This window comes from Cricetulus griseus (genome assembly GCF_003668045.3).
Source record: "Cricetulus griseus strain 17A/GY chromosome 1 unlocalized genomic scaffold, alternate assembly CriGri-PICRH-1.0 chr1_0, whole genome shotgun sequence".
Taxonomy (NCBI): domain Eukaryota; kingdom Metazoa; phylum Chordata; class Mammalia; order Rodentia; family Cricetidae; genus Cricetulus; species Cricetulus griseus.
The window spans coordinates 77,442,795-77,463,825 of record NW_023276806.1 but is presented as its reverse complement, the minus strand read 5'-3'; the positions used below and the strand labels follow the sequence as shown (position 1 = coordinate 77,463,825).

The 21,031-nt window shown below is 35.2% G+C and overlaps 1 protein-coding gene across 3 annotated transcripts in view; it reads left to right on the top strand.

Annotated features, from left to right (window-relative positions):
- Fstl5 (follistatin like 5) overlaps positions 1-21,031 on the top strand; it is a 507,741-nt gene that overhangs the window by 227,588 nt on the left and 259,122 nt on the right. For all 3 annotated transcript variants that reach the window (XM_035451280.1, XM_035451279.1, XM_035451277.1), the window contains exon 4: positions 8,701-8,897. In XM_035451280.1, the coding sequence (XP_035307171.1) occupies positions 8,701-8,897 (197 nt within the window). The remainder of the gene's footprint in view (positions 1-8,700; positions 8,898-21,031) is intronic.

Genomic DNA, 21,031 nt, shown 5'->3' with positions numbered 1-21,031 from the left:
GACCAATGGGGGAAAAAAAACAGTATTACTTATATATGGTAAGGAATGGAGTCTTTCAGTGCTTTAAAGCATCAAAATACCACAAATCTTAATGTATTGGTAATGTTGAAACTGTATTAAAATTTGGCAAGACTGAGAACAAAAAGAAGTTTTAACTGATTAGGAAAGTTTTGCTAGAATAAAATAAGTGAATTAAAAAACAAAACAAAACAACAACAACAACAAAAAACAGTCCTGAGGGCCTCACCCTCCCTGGGGAGAGGAAGAGGGAGGGGATGGGTGGGTCCAATGGGGGGCATGGGAGGGAGAGGGAACTGGGATTGATATGTAAAATAAGATTGTTTCTAATTTAAATTAAAAAAAAAAGAAGTAGCAATTCTGGAACTTGTGCTCAGAGCATGTTCAGTTAGAGGAAGGCTGGTGAGTGAGTGCCTTTGGCTTTAGCTTGTTGGATTGTTCTTTGGAACATGATACTTACCATGATCAAACAAACTATGAGGATCCACAAAATGAAGATTATGTCTTAATAGAAAGTAAACTTTTCCCTTAAAAAATGTCCTGAAATTAACTTATTTAGTCTCAATATTGACAATTACAATAAAAATAAGGAAGAGTAGGAGGTTAAATGAGGCTAATAATTGACTTCCTCTCTTCTTAATGCCCTAATAAAATTAAGGTAATGTAGCAATTTCATAAAACATATCAGCCATCAATAAACAGAACTCAAATACAAATTTGTCAAAGAGATAGAAAAGAGTAAAAAGCAAATTTGCAATAAGTCCATGTGATAGAAACAAAGGACAAATACTTTAAAGAACAAAGAACACATGAATTTTAGAATAGCTAAGGGGAAAATGATGAGATACTCCCTCAGAGGCAGATATGATAAAAATTAAACTATGCAGTAAGATCACATACAAAACAAACTCTATAGCTAGCACAAAATAAAAATCATCCTGAGGATATTGAATAACATAATGGTTATTGCATTTGAAAACCAGAGGTCAAATGTTTTAAACTAATTCTTTGAGGATTCATATAAAGTGTTTTGATCATATTCAATTTAATTCTTCCCCAAACTCTTGATTCACTTTTAGTAAGTCTCCAATAACATAATTTATATGTTTGTAAACTCATTTTGTCTTCCTCATCTTCAATACTTAACAAATTATATGCTTAGTTTAGCTCTAAGACTCAAACTATAGTCAAGCATTGAAAATATATAGAGAATCTTCTAATCAACTTTATTCTTTAATAATTCATATCTATTTTGAAGAATCACAATTTGTATTTTTCAAGATATGCATGTGGGTAAAGCTTTTAACTACAGATAAAAGGTTGGTGAATCTATTCTGTGACAATTTGATGGACATATGGAGATCTTACTTTACACATCTAACACTGAGATTTTTGTTTCCTGTCCAAATTCAACAGCAAATTCAGGCCTCTAATATCTTGAGATCTCTTAGAAGGACAGACTCAAGTAAAAGATGTACCATGAAATTCCTGAGCATAGCTACAGAATCTGACACCAAACTGCTCTTGTCCTTTAGAAATCAACTCTTAACTCGATCCTCAAGAGCTGAAGTGGTTGTCATTGCCTTTGATGTGAGAGCTGATGACACAGCTCTACATGAAATCTATGGAAGCATGAGGGATCCTTTCAGATACAGATAAATCTAGAGTCTTTACCTACAAGAAGGAATTCCAGGATAGTATGGAGTGGACTGGGAAATTATTAAGAAGGGATTTTAACTTACATTTAAGCAGCAAAGAACTATTAGAGGGTAAGTACTAAGAGAAAAGATCTGACACAGCAAAGCATAGGTGTAGAGTTTACAAGAAAATTTCACAATTAGATAACTTTAACATAGATGTAATTGTTTTATTCTGGTGCATTTGAAATTTCATCACAAAGATTTCTAAGAAATGTAATTTTCCATTCCTCCTTTAGGTGAATGAGGTAATGGGGTGGTTTCTCATAAACACTGGGCATTATTCCACCTGCTAAAGTAAAAGCATAGTGCTCCTGGGTTGCAGGATTTGTATTTTTTGTGTTTTCTTTTTGTTGCTTTTTACTATTAATGAATGTTTACATTTCTGTTTATGAGATAACCAGAAAATGTTTTAGAAAGTTATAAAGTTATACACAAACATTATGCAAGATTCGTGGCTATTTTTAATATATTTTAAATCTCAATATAAAAGGAATATTGACCAAATGCAGGGTACCCCAGAGAAAATCTTAATTGTACTGGAATCATGAGTTCAGTGAGAATCTTCAATATGTACCCAGGTGGATATGTGTGTCTTTCCTTTCCCTTCTCCCAGAGTTTTGCCTGTATTTGTATTTTGTTTCAGGGTTGACAGGTTAGATCAGTAAGACTTAAATACGGGGTAAATATTTTTTAAATTAGTAATTATCAAGTCATTTAAATTATTCTCATAATTTAATAAGGAAGTGGAAGGAAATATGTTCCTCCTCCAAGAAACAAGTCTGACCCTCTGTATGAACAGTCTGAATGCTGTTGTCATCATTTATTGTTACTTTTTAATTTCCTTGAACTTTTCAAATGCTTTTAAACTTTACACAAATCATGTACTAAGTTTTTCTTTGCTTCACCAGGTCTATGTCAGTGGGGAAAAACTTTTCAAGGTTTAAAAATCTTTGAAATGAGATGGAAATGAAGGCCAAGCCTTATATAGCTCCACTTTTAGTTTCTAATCTGGCAACCTTCCAGACATGGGTTTGTTCTGAGTGTCAGGTTCTGAATCAAGTCCTGACTACCAGCCAAAATCTTGTCTGTTCTCTGGGAAACAGCAGGAAGCAATCCATGGAATCAGGGATTCCTGTTTCCAGTGTTAATACAAAATGCACACTCTGAATGAGCAAACTGTAAAGAAGTGAAGAGTACCTTCACCAGAGATTGTGGTGATGAACAAAGAAGATACTGTTTTCTGTGAAGCCCATGTTCTGGTTTCCTTGTTAGTCTTTCTTTTTCCTTTAGAATAGCGTTTTTTCATGTAATATATTCTGATTAGTTTCCTTTCACTCAACTCCTCCAAGATCCTCCTCATTCATCTACATCCACAGCATTTCTGTTGCTCCTTAGAAATAGACATCTAAACAATAATATTAAAATTTAAAATGGAATAAAATAAAACAACCTAAACAAATAGGACAAAACAAAGAGAAGGAAAAGATCACCGTTTTACAATACACTTCATCAGTATTTTATAATTTGTAAAATAATCTCTTTAGATGCATGCTACTTTATTTTATGGTAATGAAAATGCACATTATGATAAAATAGTTATATGTATTCCTGTTGGAAGCTAGAGTAGAGCATTTAGGCCTGAGTAATAGCATGAAGGCAAGGTTGCTGGTTCACTGCACATGGCTCTAAGGCATGTAGCTGGTGGGTCTGCATTGCAAGCTGTACTGCTTTTGCATACCCAATATTATAGGATGGAGCTGTGGTCATGGGGAGGGGTTACCTTTCTCAATTCCCACAGGGCATCTATTTTAAATGGTTAAGGACTGACTTAGTGAGTTCTATGTATGTTTGGGGAAAAATGTTTTATATATCTTTCAAGACTGTAAAATATTTGTTTGCTTTGGACAATGTTTTTTTTGGGGGGGGGGTTAAGACAGGCTTTCTCTGTGTAGCTTTGGAGCCTATCTTGGCACTCTGGAGACCAGGCTGGCCTCAAACTCACAGAGATCCACCTGCCTCTGCCTCCCGAGTGCTGGGATTAAAGGCATGTGCCACCAACGCCCAGATTGGACATTGTTTTTCTTCTTATGTTTTACACTACTCTCTCTGAGGTCAAGCATAAATTCATATATGAAACTTCATTTGTGGGAATTTACTCCTATCATGAGGCATGTATGTCACTTACGTTAACAGACATCAGAGCAGTTTGAACAATTATTAGACCTCTGTTACAAAACAAAATATATTTTGGTGAGTTAAAATTAGTATTTTAAATGTTAAGTCATATCTATCATACAGATACAAAATGAACATATTAATATTTTATTTTGTCTCTCAGGATTATGAAGGAATTGGACAAGTCCTTCCATAATTTTCTTTTCAAGATGATGAGCCAAGTTTTGACACTAGCCATTATGATAAAAAGCAAAACAAAACAATATTTGTCCTGTACCAACATCATGTAATCCCAATGCTTGAGAGGCAAAGATAGGAGTATCCTTGAGACTTGATGGCCAGGCACTGTTGCCAGGTCAGTGATCACAGGCTATAGTATGAGAATATGTCTCAGAAGAGTAAGTAAATCGTGATTAATAAGACACAAGATAATGACCTCTGGTTTCCACAGGCAAATGGATGAATATGTACTCCCACACATACTTGAATATGCATGAAAAGTAACACACACACACACACACACACACACACACACACACACACACACACACCATGGAAATAAATTGGCAAGTATGTTTAAATGTTGCTTTTTCCGTCTAATGAGAGATGTTAGCTAAATATCTGCTAGTCAACATTCACTTGAATATCTATAGCAAGAATTACTGATAAATTATAAGTTTTTCATGACATATGGGGAAGTAAAATACCTCAAAGTCAAGCAAGGAATATAATGAGAAAATGTAGAAGGTCAGATTATAAACAATGAATATTATTTAAGCATAATTTCTTTAATGTTTACCAAATCGTATCAGATATCATAGCCCAATAAATATTCAAATCAAACACAGTAACACTGACTGGTCATAACTTGTAAAAAGTACTCTTGTTGATTTCATGAAGTCCTAGAAAATCAAGTAGAATTTATGTCCAGGATTGATTATATCTTAACATTAAAATGTAGATGCACATACATATATAAATAAAATAACAAATAGTGGTATCTAATCTTCAAAGAATATTTTCTCCTGTGATAAACAGGTAATTTAAGTAAGAAACCAAAAAGAAAAAAGAAATATGGAGTATACATGGTAGTAAAATCTTTGTTATTTTTTTAATCCTTACAAAACTAAAATGTAGGCATTTCTTTAAAATGTATTCAGAAGGATTCTGCATTAAACTTATAAATATGATGTATTTTAAATTCAAAAGTCTCTTGTTCATTTTCATCTGTAGAAAAACATGAAAATTGAAATAAAATTAGAACATTAGAAATATTATATATATATTAAATATTTACAACTTAGGAAGGTATTTAAGTGGGTATGTTGTAATTTTAGCTTAATAACAGTATAACAAAATGACAAGAATAAAGTCCAGGTAATGAAATAGCAGTTTTTCCTGTTATGAATAATCTTGAAGTAATTTTTGCAAATGCAGTTCATAGGCTTATTCTGAACATAAGTCAACATCACATCAAAGAACTATACCACTACATGAGCTTGTATTATTCTTTTAAATAAAGATACTAATTTTGTTCTATGTACAGACAAAAACACATATTCTTTGCAGATGATAAAATGCCAAATTGTTGACTTGCTTTCATGCAATATTTCTTATTTTCAAAAATGGTAGGATCTTTTTCTTCCAAAATTTTATAGTTGAAGACTATGTAATTGCTTTTCAAGAAATAGACTTTATAATTTTACGTGAAAAATATTGTCTTTCTTGCATTAAACTAGTCATTATTGCACCTTCTTTTAGAGAAATGTCTGCCATGCTGACAATGGCTACAATAGTGGCAGAGGTGTTATGACAGTAACCAACTTCTTTCTGATTTGACTTAAGGACTGATCTTAGGAGGAAATACTTGTCTCGTACTGTAAATTTGACTAAAACCCAATGTTTTTGGAGCTCATCAACCCCAGAAGTAAACCTATTGTTATTCTGTTAAATAGATACAATTTCAAACTACCCTCTGAATTCATCTCCATCTATCCATAGATTAGTACAGTTTTCATACCTTATCGAAGAAGTCTTTGCACCATACATGTATAACACAGAAATAACTTGTCCAAGTACAAAGAATAGATGTCAACTGCTCATGCACAAAATGTCTAAACTGGGCACCACAGCTTGCATATTGATCAGTTGTAGTTTTCTGTAGTGGTCTCCATCACCACATCAATGACCAATATGGCACAATAACCCTACAGGATTAGTAATGGCATACATACCTTGGTGGTAACCAATAGCTCTTTAACTGGATTTAAGACTTGCTCAATAAAATGGATACTATGACTGATACTGGAAACCTAGCTAAGTGGTCAGTGCTAGTGAAATCACTGTTATTGGGGAAGACTATAACCACTAATTTATTAAAAATTGTATTTTAAAGGTTAAATTTATTATTTGCGTGTGTGTGTGTGTGTGTGTGTGTGTGTGTGTGTGTGTGTGTGTGTGTGCGTGTGTGTGTGTTTCTGTCTGTTTGTCTATCTAGGTTGGGTATGTACACATGAATGTGTTTGCCTGTAGAGGCTAGAAAAGAATTTCTGATCCTCTGGAGCTGGTGTTATAGGTGGTTCTGACCCAACTGAAGCGATTGCTGGTAACTGAATCTGGGTCCTCTGCAAGAGCAGCAAGTGATTTTAACCTTGGGCCATGGCTCCAGTTCCCATATTATTTTAATTAGATGATTAAAGTAAAAAGTTTTAAATATTTATACTTCGCACATAAATATTCATTAAAACAATTGTCATGCTTACCCCTTCCTTCTATTCTACTAATCATTGGCATTCTGATTAATCCTTGTCTGTAGTATAAACTCAACCTCCTAATATATAGTTTCCATTCTCTGACCTGCAGGAGGCTTTGCAAATTTTGTACTAAAACGCATTTATATAAGCTCCAAAAGATTATTCCAGAGTACCCTAGACTAACCGAAATACCATTTAAACATTTAGGTTCATTTCAAATAAATTGCCCTGCCTTTCAGTCTGTACAGAATTCTAAGCCAGAGCTATTGGAATGGTTTTCTATGCTTTGTGATTTTTTTTCTCACATGCATGCCTGAAGCTTTGTTTTTGTGCTGTTCTTCCAGACACCAAAATTGCCAGCTATTGAACTAGATTTGATCACTTCCCTCCTTTGTCAGTGAATTCTTTGCCATTATGGAAACATTCATATTATTATTCTTCAGTGAGAACAGAATAATGCAGAATTGACTTATTGTGTAGCACCACATACACTTTTCTTTGAAAAAAAAAGGTCTTCCTGACAGGATAACTAAACACCCAAATCACTGCACAGTAGTCATTTCATTGCCCTTTTAAAAAGTAAGAGTACATCTTTTCCTTCTAGAATAGATTGTTTTCCATCTTGTCTTGAAAGAGAATGGAACATCAAATACTGTTTTTCAACATTAGGGTTCCCAGGCATATATTTATACATCCCTAGGAATCTTCTTTTAAAATTGTCAATGTTGTCAAGCCTAATTGTCAAAAGAAACTCTATTATACAGCTAGCATTTTAAACTAAAAATATGCTGTAAAGCTGCCATCTAATACAGCACCTACTGTTTCATTCATAAATGCACTATTCAGTGTCATTTTATAATATATTTTATGTCGTGTTTCCTGTCAGCAGATTGAATTATCTCAAAATTATACTTCTACAGGCCTCATCATAGGGACATGTGAACGCAAATACTTTGTGAAAAAATTACATGAAGACACCAGAGCAATCGTATTAGTTCTAATTTTTTGTTTTTTAAGAAACATTAGGTATGCAATTCTTTTAATTAATTGTAATGCCATGTTATTAAGATTTATACACAGGAGATACTGAAAATATTTTATTGCAATTAATTTTAACTTGGAGATGAGATTTGCAAAGTTTACATTTCACAGTGTGAAATAAAAACACATGATTATATGATAATCTCAGTACTTTAAAAGACGATAGTTGATACTATGGCAGTAAGAAAAAGTATGTGTGCAGATCCTAATATGAGCTTTCTGCTATTAAGGATATTTTCAGATGAAGATAGAAAATGCTAAATATAGACAGACAGGCTGAAATGCAGGGTAGTTTCTGAAAACAAATCAAGGTATTCTAAATATATTTAATTTAATCTTGTATAAAGTGGCACAATTATTGTGGAACAAGGTACAAATGAGTTGAAGTACACAATCAGGCAGACTGTAACCCTTAGCCTTCTTTTTTGAACCTCATATTTTTAAAATAAAAAATAGGTTTGTTTTATATTTATCCGTGGATATATTTGTGTGTGTGCATATATTCATCTGGATGAGGCTATCTATGGTGATCAGAACAGTGTGTAGACTTCTGATGCTAGAGTAACAGGCTGTTTTGAACCAACTGACAAGGATTACAATAACTACACTAGTCTTCTACAAGAAGAGAAAGTGCACTTACAAGCAGAGTCATTTCCCCAGACCTTGCCCCTTATTTTCTGCATATTTGAATTTATCAATGTAGAACTGTAATGTGAGTATAAAAACTGAGACAATTAATTTAAACTCTACAGCCAGTTGGTAGCATGCTTTTCTGTTTCTTCAAATATTAATGTTTTTCTCATAAAAAACAGTAAATTTTGTCACCTTGGCAAAAAGTTTCCCATAACATTTGAACGGTTCCTTCATTTTCCCCAAGTTTTATAGTATGCAAAATTGGAAATAAATGTTTTTTATTGCATACATTGATCATATAGCATCAATTTTTAAATATTAATAAAAGAATTTCTTCTCAATAAGATTGCTTCAAAAATAACTCAAATTTTTTGTTACAGGAGACAACTGCTTGGCCACTGAGTACAGCAAGATGAAAAGTATGCTTTTAGATTTACAAAATCAAAAGTATATTACACAAGAAAATGAGAATTCTAACGGTGATGACATATCTAGGAAGAAGCTGTTGGTGGATCAAATGTTCAAGCATTTTGATGCAGACAGTAATGGACTTGTAGATATTAATGAACTAACTCAGGTATGACCGACAATTAAATAAAATATCTTGCTTAAGTATAGCAGATAGTGTTATTTTTGATAGAATTTACTCATAAAATACATTTAATTCATAGTACCAGAAGAGTGGAAATGAATGCTTATGATAATATTTGACTACCTAATTGATTGCATTGATACATGCAGTGAGATGGTGGTATTGAAACCAGTCTCAGATACATAATTTGATTGTAACTCAGGAAGCCAAGGGCTTAGGATACCACTAAGTATGTGCATGCTAGGCTTCTATCGCCATAACCACAGGGGAAAATAAAAAAGGCTTAACTAATTTGTCAGCATGGTTTATCAAATTACTACAGTTTAAAAGAAATATTACATATTTTGTACCTTAAACAAAATATAAGCTATGTTGTGGAACTTAGAAGATTTCTGTTGATATATTCTGGAATATGTGTAATGTTCAATTTCTGCCAATGAATAAAATGTTTCTTAGGAGTCATTTGAGGCAGAGGGTGTACACATGCTGTTGATGGCAATGGTGTACACTGTTGTGAAGTACAGCTCTGAACAAACTGACCCAGGATTGGATTATAATGTATCATCATTTGCTTTAATGTTGCATATATGTTCAGGAAAGATATTTGTCTTGTTGCCTTTGTCTGTCTTTGATACTTGAGCAATGTAGGATGCATTGGGTGAGTTAGAAAGTACTCAATTATAGTTTCGGGTATAAGTTTGCTATAAATTATATCTCAAGACTTTCATAGAATACATCCCAGACTAGTCATTTTTAGTTTGGAATGCTAACAATTGGTGTGGTGTCATTATAGACATAACTATATTTCAACATGCCAACTTTACTAAATGATACTCAAGCATTTATTCAGTTTCTGGACCATCAAATTTGGAACATAAAGTTGTTCCTAATACTCATTTATTTCCCTTTTTAATATTTACTGGCATTCTTTTTAAGAATTTGCATAAAAATAGGTTCATCTCTCATACAATACACTTTGATCATAGTTTTCCTTCTCTCCCTTTCTCCCAGCTACTCCCTAAACCTCCTTTCTTCTCTAGATCCATTCTCCCTCCATTTCCCCTTCACAAAGAAACATGCCTCCAAGAGACAACAGACAAAGAGAACAAAACATGATACAAAGCAAAAGCCTTCATATCAAGGCTGGACAAGGCAACCCAATAGGAGGAATAGTTTCAAGAACAGGCAAAAGAGTCAGAGAAACACCTATTCCCACTGTTAGGAGTCCCACAAAAACAGCAAGCTAATAGCCGTAACATATATGTGTAACTGCTCAGGCCCTGGCTTTTCATTTCATTCTCTGTGAGCCTATGTGAACCCTGATTAGCTGATTTAGTAGGTCATGTTCTCCTCCTTTCCTCCATTCCCTCTGACTATTACAGTCTTTCGTCTCCTCTCCACATTTCTATGATCTTCAAGGGAGGGATCCGATGGGAACCTCTATTTAAGACTCTCCGAATAATGTCTGTCTGAACCTAGTTTCTCTGTACCTGCTCCCATCTGCTCCTGGAGGAAGCCTCAATGATGACAACGGGACAAGACAATGATCTATGAGTATAGCAAAATTTCATTAAGAGTCATTTCATTTAGTTGTTTTGTTGTTGTTATTGTCAGTTGTTTTTGGTTCTATCCTAGGTTTCCTTGCCATTTGGTCTCTATTAGTGTCCATCCAGGCAGTATGGTACATGGACTCCCTCTTGTGACATGGGCTTCAAGTTCAAGCAACCTGGTTGGCCACTCCCACAAATTCTGTGCTACCATTGTCCCAGCAAATCTTGCAAACAGGACAAATTAAAGAGGCGGGGCTGGGTGTGGGATAGTGGCTGAGCTGGTATCCAGGTTTCTCTTTCAGTAGCCTGCAGAGTATCTTATCTCATGCCAAAGAGACTAGAAGCTAGGAGTCAAGGCTCCATGCAGGCACCAGCTAGACTGCCTCTAAGTTCAATAAGCAGTGTGGATGGTGTTCTCAGTAACCGGACCTGCTGTCAGTTTTCAGAGAGTGACCTTCAGGTCTAATATTAGCCTGGGTTGTTTAGGGATCTCTACAGGATCCCCTCAATCAGCACCTCAACTGAATGTAAGCCAGTCCCACCAATGGAATACTTGCCTAGCTACAAAAGATGGTCAGTTCAGACTCTGCATCCTCCATTACTAGATATCCTCACTAAGGTCACCCTCATAGATTACAGGAATTTTCTATCACATCAGGGATCCACACCACCCCCAGAATGCTCCCCAGAACCCGATCCTTCCTATTCACATCACCACCTGCTTCCAGTCCACTCACAACATCTTTTCTATCTCCCCTTCCCAGAGAGGGCCATGTGTCCCCATAGAGCCCTCCTTCTCAGCTCACCTCTCTAGGCCTGTGGATTGCAGCTTGACTATCATTACTTAACAGCTAATATCCATGTAGAGTATTTACAGGCTCCTTAGTGATGTCCCTTATATCTTCCCATAACACATTAGTGTCTTCCATTTCAAATAGCATATAGTGAAATTGTTAATATTTCATCTATCAATAGCTGTTTTGGACAATAATAAATCATGTATATGGGCTCCTTGGAAAATATGTAATACATCCATTTTAGCAGGCTTTATCTATTGTTTTAGGGTTTAATGCTTCCTTAAGCAATCTATATGTCAAGTGTTACAATGAATACTTAATATGCATGATATATTCTTTTTGCTTTTTTAAATTCTTTTATTTTAGAAGCACTCCCATTTACATATGATATATTCTTAAAGGCTTAAAAACAGATATTATATAATAATGTAAAAATTCAAAATATTTGATTTTAAGAAGTAAAATGAAAGGTTTGCTGGTAAATTATGAGCCATTTTCACAGAATATTATATGACATGCTATTTTAATATATATGAATAACAAGCAATTGTAATTTATACCAGTTACAAGTGGTAATTAAAGTCTATAACTTCTCCCTGAGATGTTAAGAATACAGCTTTGGATCTGTCTGTATCTATTTTTCCTTAGTGCCCATAATGAAGTTATTCTCTAGTGCTTCTCATGCATATTTTAAAGCAAATCAACAGCTATAGTCTTGTCTTTTTGAGAGAAAATTAATAATAAAAAGCAGTAATTAGAGAAGAAAAAATTATAGTTAACAACTTGAAGGCATCATAGCTAAGAATTTGTTAGCTGGAGGAAAAATGTTAGCTACAATGAATTGACTAGAGAGATGAACATTCAAATTCCCCTTCTTTATTACAGTTTAATGTGGTTAAAAATGAACACATATATGTTGTTTGGGTATGTAGAATACAGCCAAATAAAATGCATTTTTAATATAAAGTCTTAAAAAATAATGAAATGATATTGCATGTAATTAATAAAATTGGTGTTAGACTACTTGAAAGATTTGTCATTGACATTTGAAATTCTAGAATAATTTAAAATGTAATGTTATGCAGAGTATTTGGTAAAAGAATTAGAGTTAAAAATCTGTAAAAATATTTTGAGTTATCAATTTTTGTTATCATAGGATGGCAATCAACACCTTTGAATGCAGAGTTACTTATTTGCTGTGTAATATTTGGAAACTCCTTTAAATCCTGAGTTTCTCACATTGTCTATCTATGGCTAATTATGTATGTCTATGACTACTGTGGCTAATAATGTCAATAGTAATTACTACCTTAATTTGATGTGACATGTTATGACTGAGTACATACAAACTCTATATAAACTTTATGAATACACAGCAGCATGATGGTGAATATGACAAATTCATGAGGGCACAGTGAGATGATAATGAAGGTAAAGAGGACACATTTGCTTGAATTCATGGATGAGTAATTGACAAATATTTTCATCATGTTTAGTCTTGGCATCTTTCATGAGTTGTGGGTAAAAGCAATCAAATACTACTGGAAGCTATTGTAACTCAGTAAACTGTTTAGCTTCAAACATGCAAAACATTTTAAGTGGAGGTTTGTTGGTATGATAGCTTCTTTATCCATCCATAAAGGCTCTCATCGACCCACCCCATATAATTAGTGTGCTATTAAATTATATAGTTTGGTCAAGTCCAGAGACACAAATATTTTCCTTCTTTTTTTGTATTTTCTTTATTTTTTGTACATTTTTTATTTTAATTAGAAAGAAAATTATTTTACATGTCAATCCCAGGTCCCCTGCCCTCTCCTTCTCCCCTGCCCCACCCCCCAACTAACACCCTACCTATCCCATACCCTTTCTGCTCCCAAGGGAGGATGAAGCCTTCCACAGGGGGTCTTAAAAGTCTGTCTTATTCTTTGAGGTAGGGCCTAGGCCAACCCTCTTGTGTCTAGGCTGAGGGAGTATACCTCCATGCAGGATGGGCTCCCAAGGTCCATTCCTAGGCCAGGGATAAGTACTGATCCATTACAAGAGCTCTCATAGATTTCCAAGATCTCCTCACTGACACCCACATTCAGGGGGTCTGGAGCAGTACCATGCAGGTTTCCCAGATATCAGTCAGGGGACCAAGAGCTCTCCCTTGTTCACGTCAGCAGTTTCCGTGGGTTTCACAAGCCTGGTGTGGACCCATTTGCTCATCAGTCCTCCTTCTCTGCAACTGGATTACAGTTCAGTTCAAGGTTTAGATATGAATGTCTGCTTCTATTTCCACCAGCTATTGGATGAAAGCTATATGATGTCATATGAATTAGTCATCAATCTCATTATCAGGAGAGGGCATTTGAGGTAGCCTCTCCTCTGTTGCTTAGATTGTGAATTGGTGTCATTATTTAGCTCTCCAGACATTTCCCTAGTGTCTGATTTCCCTTTAAACCTATAATGTCTCCCTCTATTATATTATCCCTTATCTTGTTCTCATCTGTTCTTCCCTCTACTCAAGCGCCCTGCCCCATCATGTCTTCCTCACCCCTCCTCTTTTTCCCTTCTCATTTCCTAGTTCCCTCTCCCCATCCCCATCCCCATGCTTCCAATGTACTCAGGAGATCTTGTCCGTTTCTGCTTCTCCAGGGGACCATTTATGTCTCTCTAAAGGTCCTCCTTGTTTGCTAGCTTCTCTGGCAGTGTGGATTGTATGCTGGTAACCCTTTACTCTATGTTTAAATTCCACATATGAGTGAGTACATACCATGTTTGTCTTTTTGTGACTGGGTTCCCTCGCTCAGAATGGTTTCTTCTTGTTCCATCCATTTGCTTGTGAATTTCAAGATCACATTTTTTTTTGTCTGCTGTATAGTACTCCATTGTGTAAATGTACCACATTTTCTCTATCCATTCTTCATTTGAGGGGCAGCTAGGTTGTTTCCAGGTTCTGGCTATTACAAATAATGCTGTGATGAACATCATTCAACAGATGTCCTTGTTGTATAAATGTACTTCTTTGGGGTACATGCCTAAGAGTGGAATTGCTGGATGTTGTGGTAGACTGATTCCCATTTTCCTGAGAAATCACCATACAGATTCCCAAATTGGCTGCACAAATTGGCACTCCCACCAGCAGTGGAGGAGTGTTCCCCTTGCTCCACATCCTCTCCAACATAAACTGTCATTGGTGTTTTTGATTTTAGCCATATTGACAAGTGTGAGGTGGTATCTCAGAGTTGTTTTGATTTGCATTTCCCTGATGGCTAAGGATGTTGAACACTTTCTTATATGTCTTTCAGTCATTGTAGATTCCTCTAGAGAGAACTGTCTATTTAGCTCTGTACCCTGATGGGGAATGTACTGAGTATGTTTATCTTATTGATTGCTAAATAAAATACTGTTTGGCCAATGAGAGAGCAAGTAGATGGGACTAGGGGTCAAAGAGGATTCTGTGAAATGTAGTAGATAAGTGCTGATCCAGGCAGGAAGTGACATAGCAAGGAGACTCATATTTAAGCGAAGAAGAAACAGGAAGGGTCCCTTTTACCCCTCCACTCCTGCTCCAGCTGCACGATGTGATCCACCAGCCAGGAGGGACACCAACAAGGCGTCCAATAAGTCTTATAACATAATAGATTTATGATAATTAAGACTGAGCTAGCAGATGAGAATCCTAGTCATTGGCCAAGCAGCTTTGAACCTAAAACATGTTTCTGTGTATTCATTTGGGCCTAACTTGGACAGGCAGCTGGTGTAAAGTTTACACGTGGCGGTGGGGCTCAGCAGTTTTTGGCAGAAAGATTTATCATAACAGTACTTCACTTTTTAATTGGATTATTTGGTGTTTTGGAGACTAGCTTTTTTGAGTTCTTTGTAAGTTTTGGAGATCATCCCTGTATCAGATGTGGGGCTGGTTAATATATTTTCCCAATCTGTGGGCTGTCGTTTTGTCTTGTTGACTGTGTCCTTTGCCTTATAGAAGTTTCTCAGTTTTAGGAGGTCCCATTTATTAATTGTTGATCTCAGTGTCTGTGCTACTGGTATGTTCAGGAAGCGGTCTCCTGTACCAATTCATTCAAGGGTATTTCCTACTTTCTCTTCTAATAATTTCAGTGGGGCTGGGTTTATGTTGAGGTCTTTGATCCACTTGGACTTAAGTTTTGTGCATGGCGATGGACCAGGATCTATCTGCAGTCTTCTACATGCCAACATCCAGTTATGCCAACACCATTTGTTGAAGATGCTTTCTTTATTCCATTGTATAGCTCTAGCTCCTTTGTCAAAAATCAGGTGTTCATAGGTGTGTGGTAAATATCGGGTTTTTCAACTCAATTCCATTGGTCTATTTTTGTGCCAATACCAAGCTGTTTTCAGGACTATAGCTCTATAATAGAGCTTGAAATCAGGTATGGTGATGCCTCCAGAAGTTGTTATTGTACAGGGTTGTTTTGGCTATCCTGGGTCTTTTGGTTTTCCATATTGAGAATTGTTGAGAATTGTTTTTCAAGGTCTGTGAAAAATTATGCTGTGATTTTGATGGGCATTGCATTGAATCTGTAGATTGCTTTTGGCAAGATTGCCATTTTTACTTTGTTGATCCTACCTAACATGGGAGATCCCTCCATTCTCTAGTATCTTCTTTAATTTCTTTCTTTAAAGACTCAAAATTCTTATGATACATGTCTTTCACTTTTTGGGTTAGAGTTACCAAAGGTATTATATGTTGTTTGTGGCAATTGTAAAGGGTGATCCTTCTCTGATTTCTTTTTCAGCACATTTATCATCCATATATATTAGGGCTACTGATTTTTTTTTTTACTTACTTTTGTATCCTGCCACTTTGCTGAAGGTATTTATTAGCTGTAGGAGTTCCCTTGTACTGTTTTTTGGTTCACTTATGTAGACTATCATATCATCTGCAAACAGTGAAAGCTTGACTTCTTCCTTTCCAATTTGTATGCCCTTGATCTCCTTTTGTTGTCTTATTTCTCTAGCTAGAACTTCAAGGACGATATTGAAGAGATATGAAGAGAGTGGACAACCTTGTCTTGTTCCTGATTGTTGAGGAATAGCGTAGAGTTTCTCTCCATTCTGTTTGATGTTGGCTGTTTGCTTACTGTATATTGTTTTTATTATGTTAGGTATGTTCCTGTTATTCCTTATCTCTCCAGGACCTTTATCATGAAGGGATGTTGGATTTTGTCTAGGCTTTTTCAACATCTAGTGAGATGATCATGTGGTTTTTATTCTTCAGTTGTTTTATATGGTGGAATACATTGATAGATTTTCGAATGTTGAACCAACCCTGCATCCCGGGGGATGAAGCCAACTTGATTATGGTGGATGATTTTTGTGATATGTTCTTGGATTCCGTTTGCCAGTATTTTATTGAGTATTTTTGCATCAATGTTCATGAGTGATATTGGTCTATAGTTCTCTTTGTTAGTTGAATCTTTGTGTGGCTTGGTACCAAGGTAATTGTAGCCTCATAAAAAGGGTTTGACAATGAACCTTCTGCTTCTATTGTGTGGAACAATACAATTTGAGGAGCATTGGTATTAGCTTCTTTTTGAATTTCTGGTAGAATTCTGCACTGAAGCCATCTGGCCCTGGGCTTTTTTTTGCTTGGGAGACTTTTAACAACTGCTTCTATTTCTTTAGAGATTATAGGTCTGTTTAAGTTGCTTATCTGTTCTTGATTCAATTTTCGTAAGTGATATCTGTCCAGAAAATTGTCCCTTTCCTTTAAACTTTCCAATTTTGTGGAGTATAGGTTTTCAAAGTATGACCTGCAGGTTTTCTGGATTTCATCAGTGCCCTTTGTTTTGCTCCTTTTCATTTCTGATTTTGTTAATTTGCATGTTCTCTCTCTGCCTTTTGGTTAGTTTGGATGAAGGTTTGTCTATCTTGTTGATTTTCTCAAAGAACCAACTCTTTGTTATATTGATTCTTTGAATTGTTTTCTTTGTTTCAACTTTCTTGATTTCTGCCCTCAGTTTGATTATTTCCTGGAGTCTACTCCTTTGTGTTGAATTTTCTTCCATTTGTTCTAGAACTTTCAACTGTGATGCCAACTCTCTGGTGTGACTATTCTCTAGTTTCTTCATGTGAGCACTTAGAGCTATGAACTTTCTTAGTAATGCTTTCACAGTGTCCCATAAGTTTGGGTATGTTGTGTCTTCATTTTCATTGAATTTTAGGAAGTCTTTAATTTCTTTCTTTATTTCTGCCTTGACCCAGGAATGGTGCAATTGTGTGTTATTCAATTTTCTTAAGTTGGTAAGTTTTCTACAATTTGTGTTGTTTTGAATTCTAACTTTAAGGCATGGTGGTCTGATAAGACACAGGGGTTTATAACAATTTCTTTTGTACCTGTTGAGGTTTGCTATGTTGCTGAGTATGTGGTTGATTTTAGAGAAGGTTCCGTGTGATGCTGAAAAGAAGGTATATTCTTTTGTGTTTGGATGGAAAGTTCTATAGATGTGTGTTAATCCCAATTGGGTCACAACTTCTTTTAGTTCCTTTGTCTCTTTGTTAAGTTTCTGCCTGGTGGTCCTGTCCAGTGGTGAGAGTGGGGTGTTGAAGTCTCCCGCTATAACTGTGTGAGGTCTTATTTGTGATTTGAGTTGAAATAATGTTTCTTTTATGAATGATGGTGCCTTTGTATTTGAGGCATAGAAGTTTAAAATTGAGGCTTCTTCCTGATGGATTTGTCCAGTTATGAATATGAAATTACCTTCTTCGTCTCTTTTGATTGATATTAGTTTGAAGTCTATTTGTTAGATAGTAGGATAGCTCCCCCAGCTTGTTTCTTGTGTCCATTTGATTGGAATACAGAGACACAAATATTTTCTTCTGCCAACACTGAGATCTATGTTTCCTAGAATACGTAGTGTTCATATCTGTATAGATGGATGTTAAACTGAACCCAACATAAGATAAATAACCATTATTAAGCTTCTAGATGCTGATAAACATTGTGCTAAAGTAGTTCAAGATAAATTTAAACACTTAAGTATGTAGTTTTTCCCTGTCAAATTAAGTTATATTTGATCAAAATACAATTTATATACTTATAAAATTCTAAAAGAATTTTAAAATAGTATGTTAAAATATAAGTAAAATATTAAATTTAAGGTAGTATATTAAAAAGAATGAAACTATTTTTAATAATGTAACACATATTTATGAACATATTTAATAAACTATATTAATAGCTTCAAAAGATTATATGTGAGTATATATTCAATAATCATCATAGAGTCAATATTTTATTGAAAACTTTATACTTATTTTTCAGTTCTATAGAAATAAATTTTCAGTTTTAAAATTCATTGTGGATTCCACAGTTATTGGGTAGAGCCAGGCCTTTCCCACACAGTCTCTCCCCTAACTGGTTGCAGTTTACTGTAGGTTTAAATGTGAAACAAAATTTCATTGAATCTACTATGACTGATATATAAAACTGTCAAATTTTTCAAATTTTAGAGAAAGGTTTCTAGCTATGTGGAAGTATGATCTTGTCATAAATAAGACATGTTTCACAAAGTAGGTTCTAAAATGGAGTTTAGCATGTAAAAAATTTATCTGGAAGTGGCTTTGGGCTCAACATTTGGAGAAGTGTTAAAAAAAAGGAGCTGGACTAGGAAAGCTGAGCTGTGGTTCAGTGAGAGCAGCAGGCTCTGCCAAGCAAAAGGCATCTTGGGAGTCAGGGCATTCTTTACCAATGTCTCAAATTGAGATGTAAGGCAGTTTCTGTGTTGCCCATAGTCCAATTTTTGTATATTGACATTCAGAGAAGAAAGATTATTGCAATTCTAAAAGACACTCAGCTATTAGCTCTTGGTAGCCAAACATCAACAGTATGATTTAGTTAGTGACATGGTATTAAAGGTGGAGTTGTGCAGTCCACTTTCATTGCAAGAACATAAAGAAGATGTCTTGTGAGAAGTAATATTCTTTTATAAATATGACAAAGTAGAATGTATTGTTCATAAGAGAAGAGATTACCAAGAGCAGGAATAAGTCAAGTTGGTCTTGACTTGGTTGGATGGTGTTTGAAGTTAGTTGTAAGATTCTTGGAATTGATAATTTGTGGTAGAATTAGTTTATGTGATTACAGCTTGACTGGTATATGCAGCCTCTCACCTCAGGAGCAAAGTCTGTGTGATGCTGAGGGGATAGTACAGGTAGGCAAAAGTGTCATATGACCTCTGATGTCATTAAAACTAATACATTACAATTTCAGTGCTGGTGCATGCTAATTATGAAGCCTCTTATTGTTTAACCATCCATGATGCGGTTTCCACAATTATCAGCTATAAATCTGTACTTTTTCTGGTGGTTTCAATTTCATCACTATTGAGAATAATATAGGTCTATCTTATCTCATTGTAAATTTCCATAGCCAAATATATATCATTTCATAGTTGATAATATCTAAGTTCCTTATGTACTAAGTTGAAAAATATAAAATCAATGAAATTGAAAGACAATGTTTCCCATAGTCTTCCATGAAATGGCTCACCTAACTATAGACAAAAGCTGGTGAGATCCATAGCCTACATCTTCTGCCATGCTTATATTTAGAATGAAATGATATCCTCATATCTCTTTTTCTTAAGTATAAGTCCTGCCCAACATTTTCTCAAGTGTTTCAGTATCCCACAAGATACACAGCAGGATGTTGAAGTAACAAATTTAATTCTAGCAAGAACATACTGTAACTCTCTCTTAGGCTTTCTCTTGTTGTGAAGAGACACCACAACTACAACTCTTACAAAGGAAAATGTTTAATTGGGATGGCTCTAAGAAGTTCAGAGGTTTAGTCCATTATTTTAATGTTGAGTAGCAAGCAGCATGCAGGCAGACATAGTGTTAGGAAAGGAACTCAAAAGTTCTAATATTTTGACCCAACAACAACAGGAAGTGGTTTGAGACATTGGGTGTGGCTTAAACATACAAGAGACTTCAAAACCTGCCAGCCCAGTAACACACATCCTACAATAAGGCCATAACAACTCCAGGAAAACCATACCTCCTAAAAGAGCTACTCTCTATGAGCTTATGGAAGCCAATTACTTCCAAACTACAACAAACCCCTCTCATAGTCATATGTCAAATACCGTGTGCTAGAGGTCAGATTTCAATCCAGTTAAATTATTTTGCTTCTTCACTTTGAAAACTCATCATTGGTTGAAAATGACTAAAATGATGCATTATTTGCTCCATTCTGGTGACTTTCATTCTCTTGTCACCCTATTGTCTGGATCTCATTCTGAGTGACTGCTCTTACAATATATGGAAACAGTCATGTGACCTTTTGCTTTAGATCTGTGCTATGGAGTTGTGAGGTTACCTGCTTCCTTCCTTTCCCCAAACCTAAACACAATATCTATCAAGGGGTCTGTCTCTTCCACTACATTTTCTTCTCTAACACTAAACTTTTAACACTCTCTTTGAATTTGTCATGAAATATGACTTCAATAACACTTGCTACTAAGAATATTGTCTTCGAAGCAATATTCTTCAAATTGGCTTAATATTTCAGTGTGTGTGTATCATTTCTCCCCACAATATCTTAACAAATTCACAATTTAAAAAAGAATGTGGTCACAACAGTAACCAAGATAAACTGTTATTTCTCTTAAGTGTTGCCTGTATCTCCTTCTGTGGCCAGACACTCGGTCATATAGAATTGCATATGTGGTTTTAAAAATGCATACCATTCTTAAAAGAGACACAAATATGCAATACTTGACATGAAGATTTCATAATG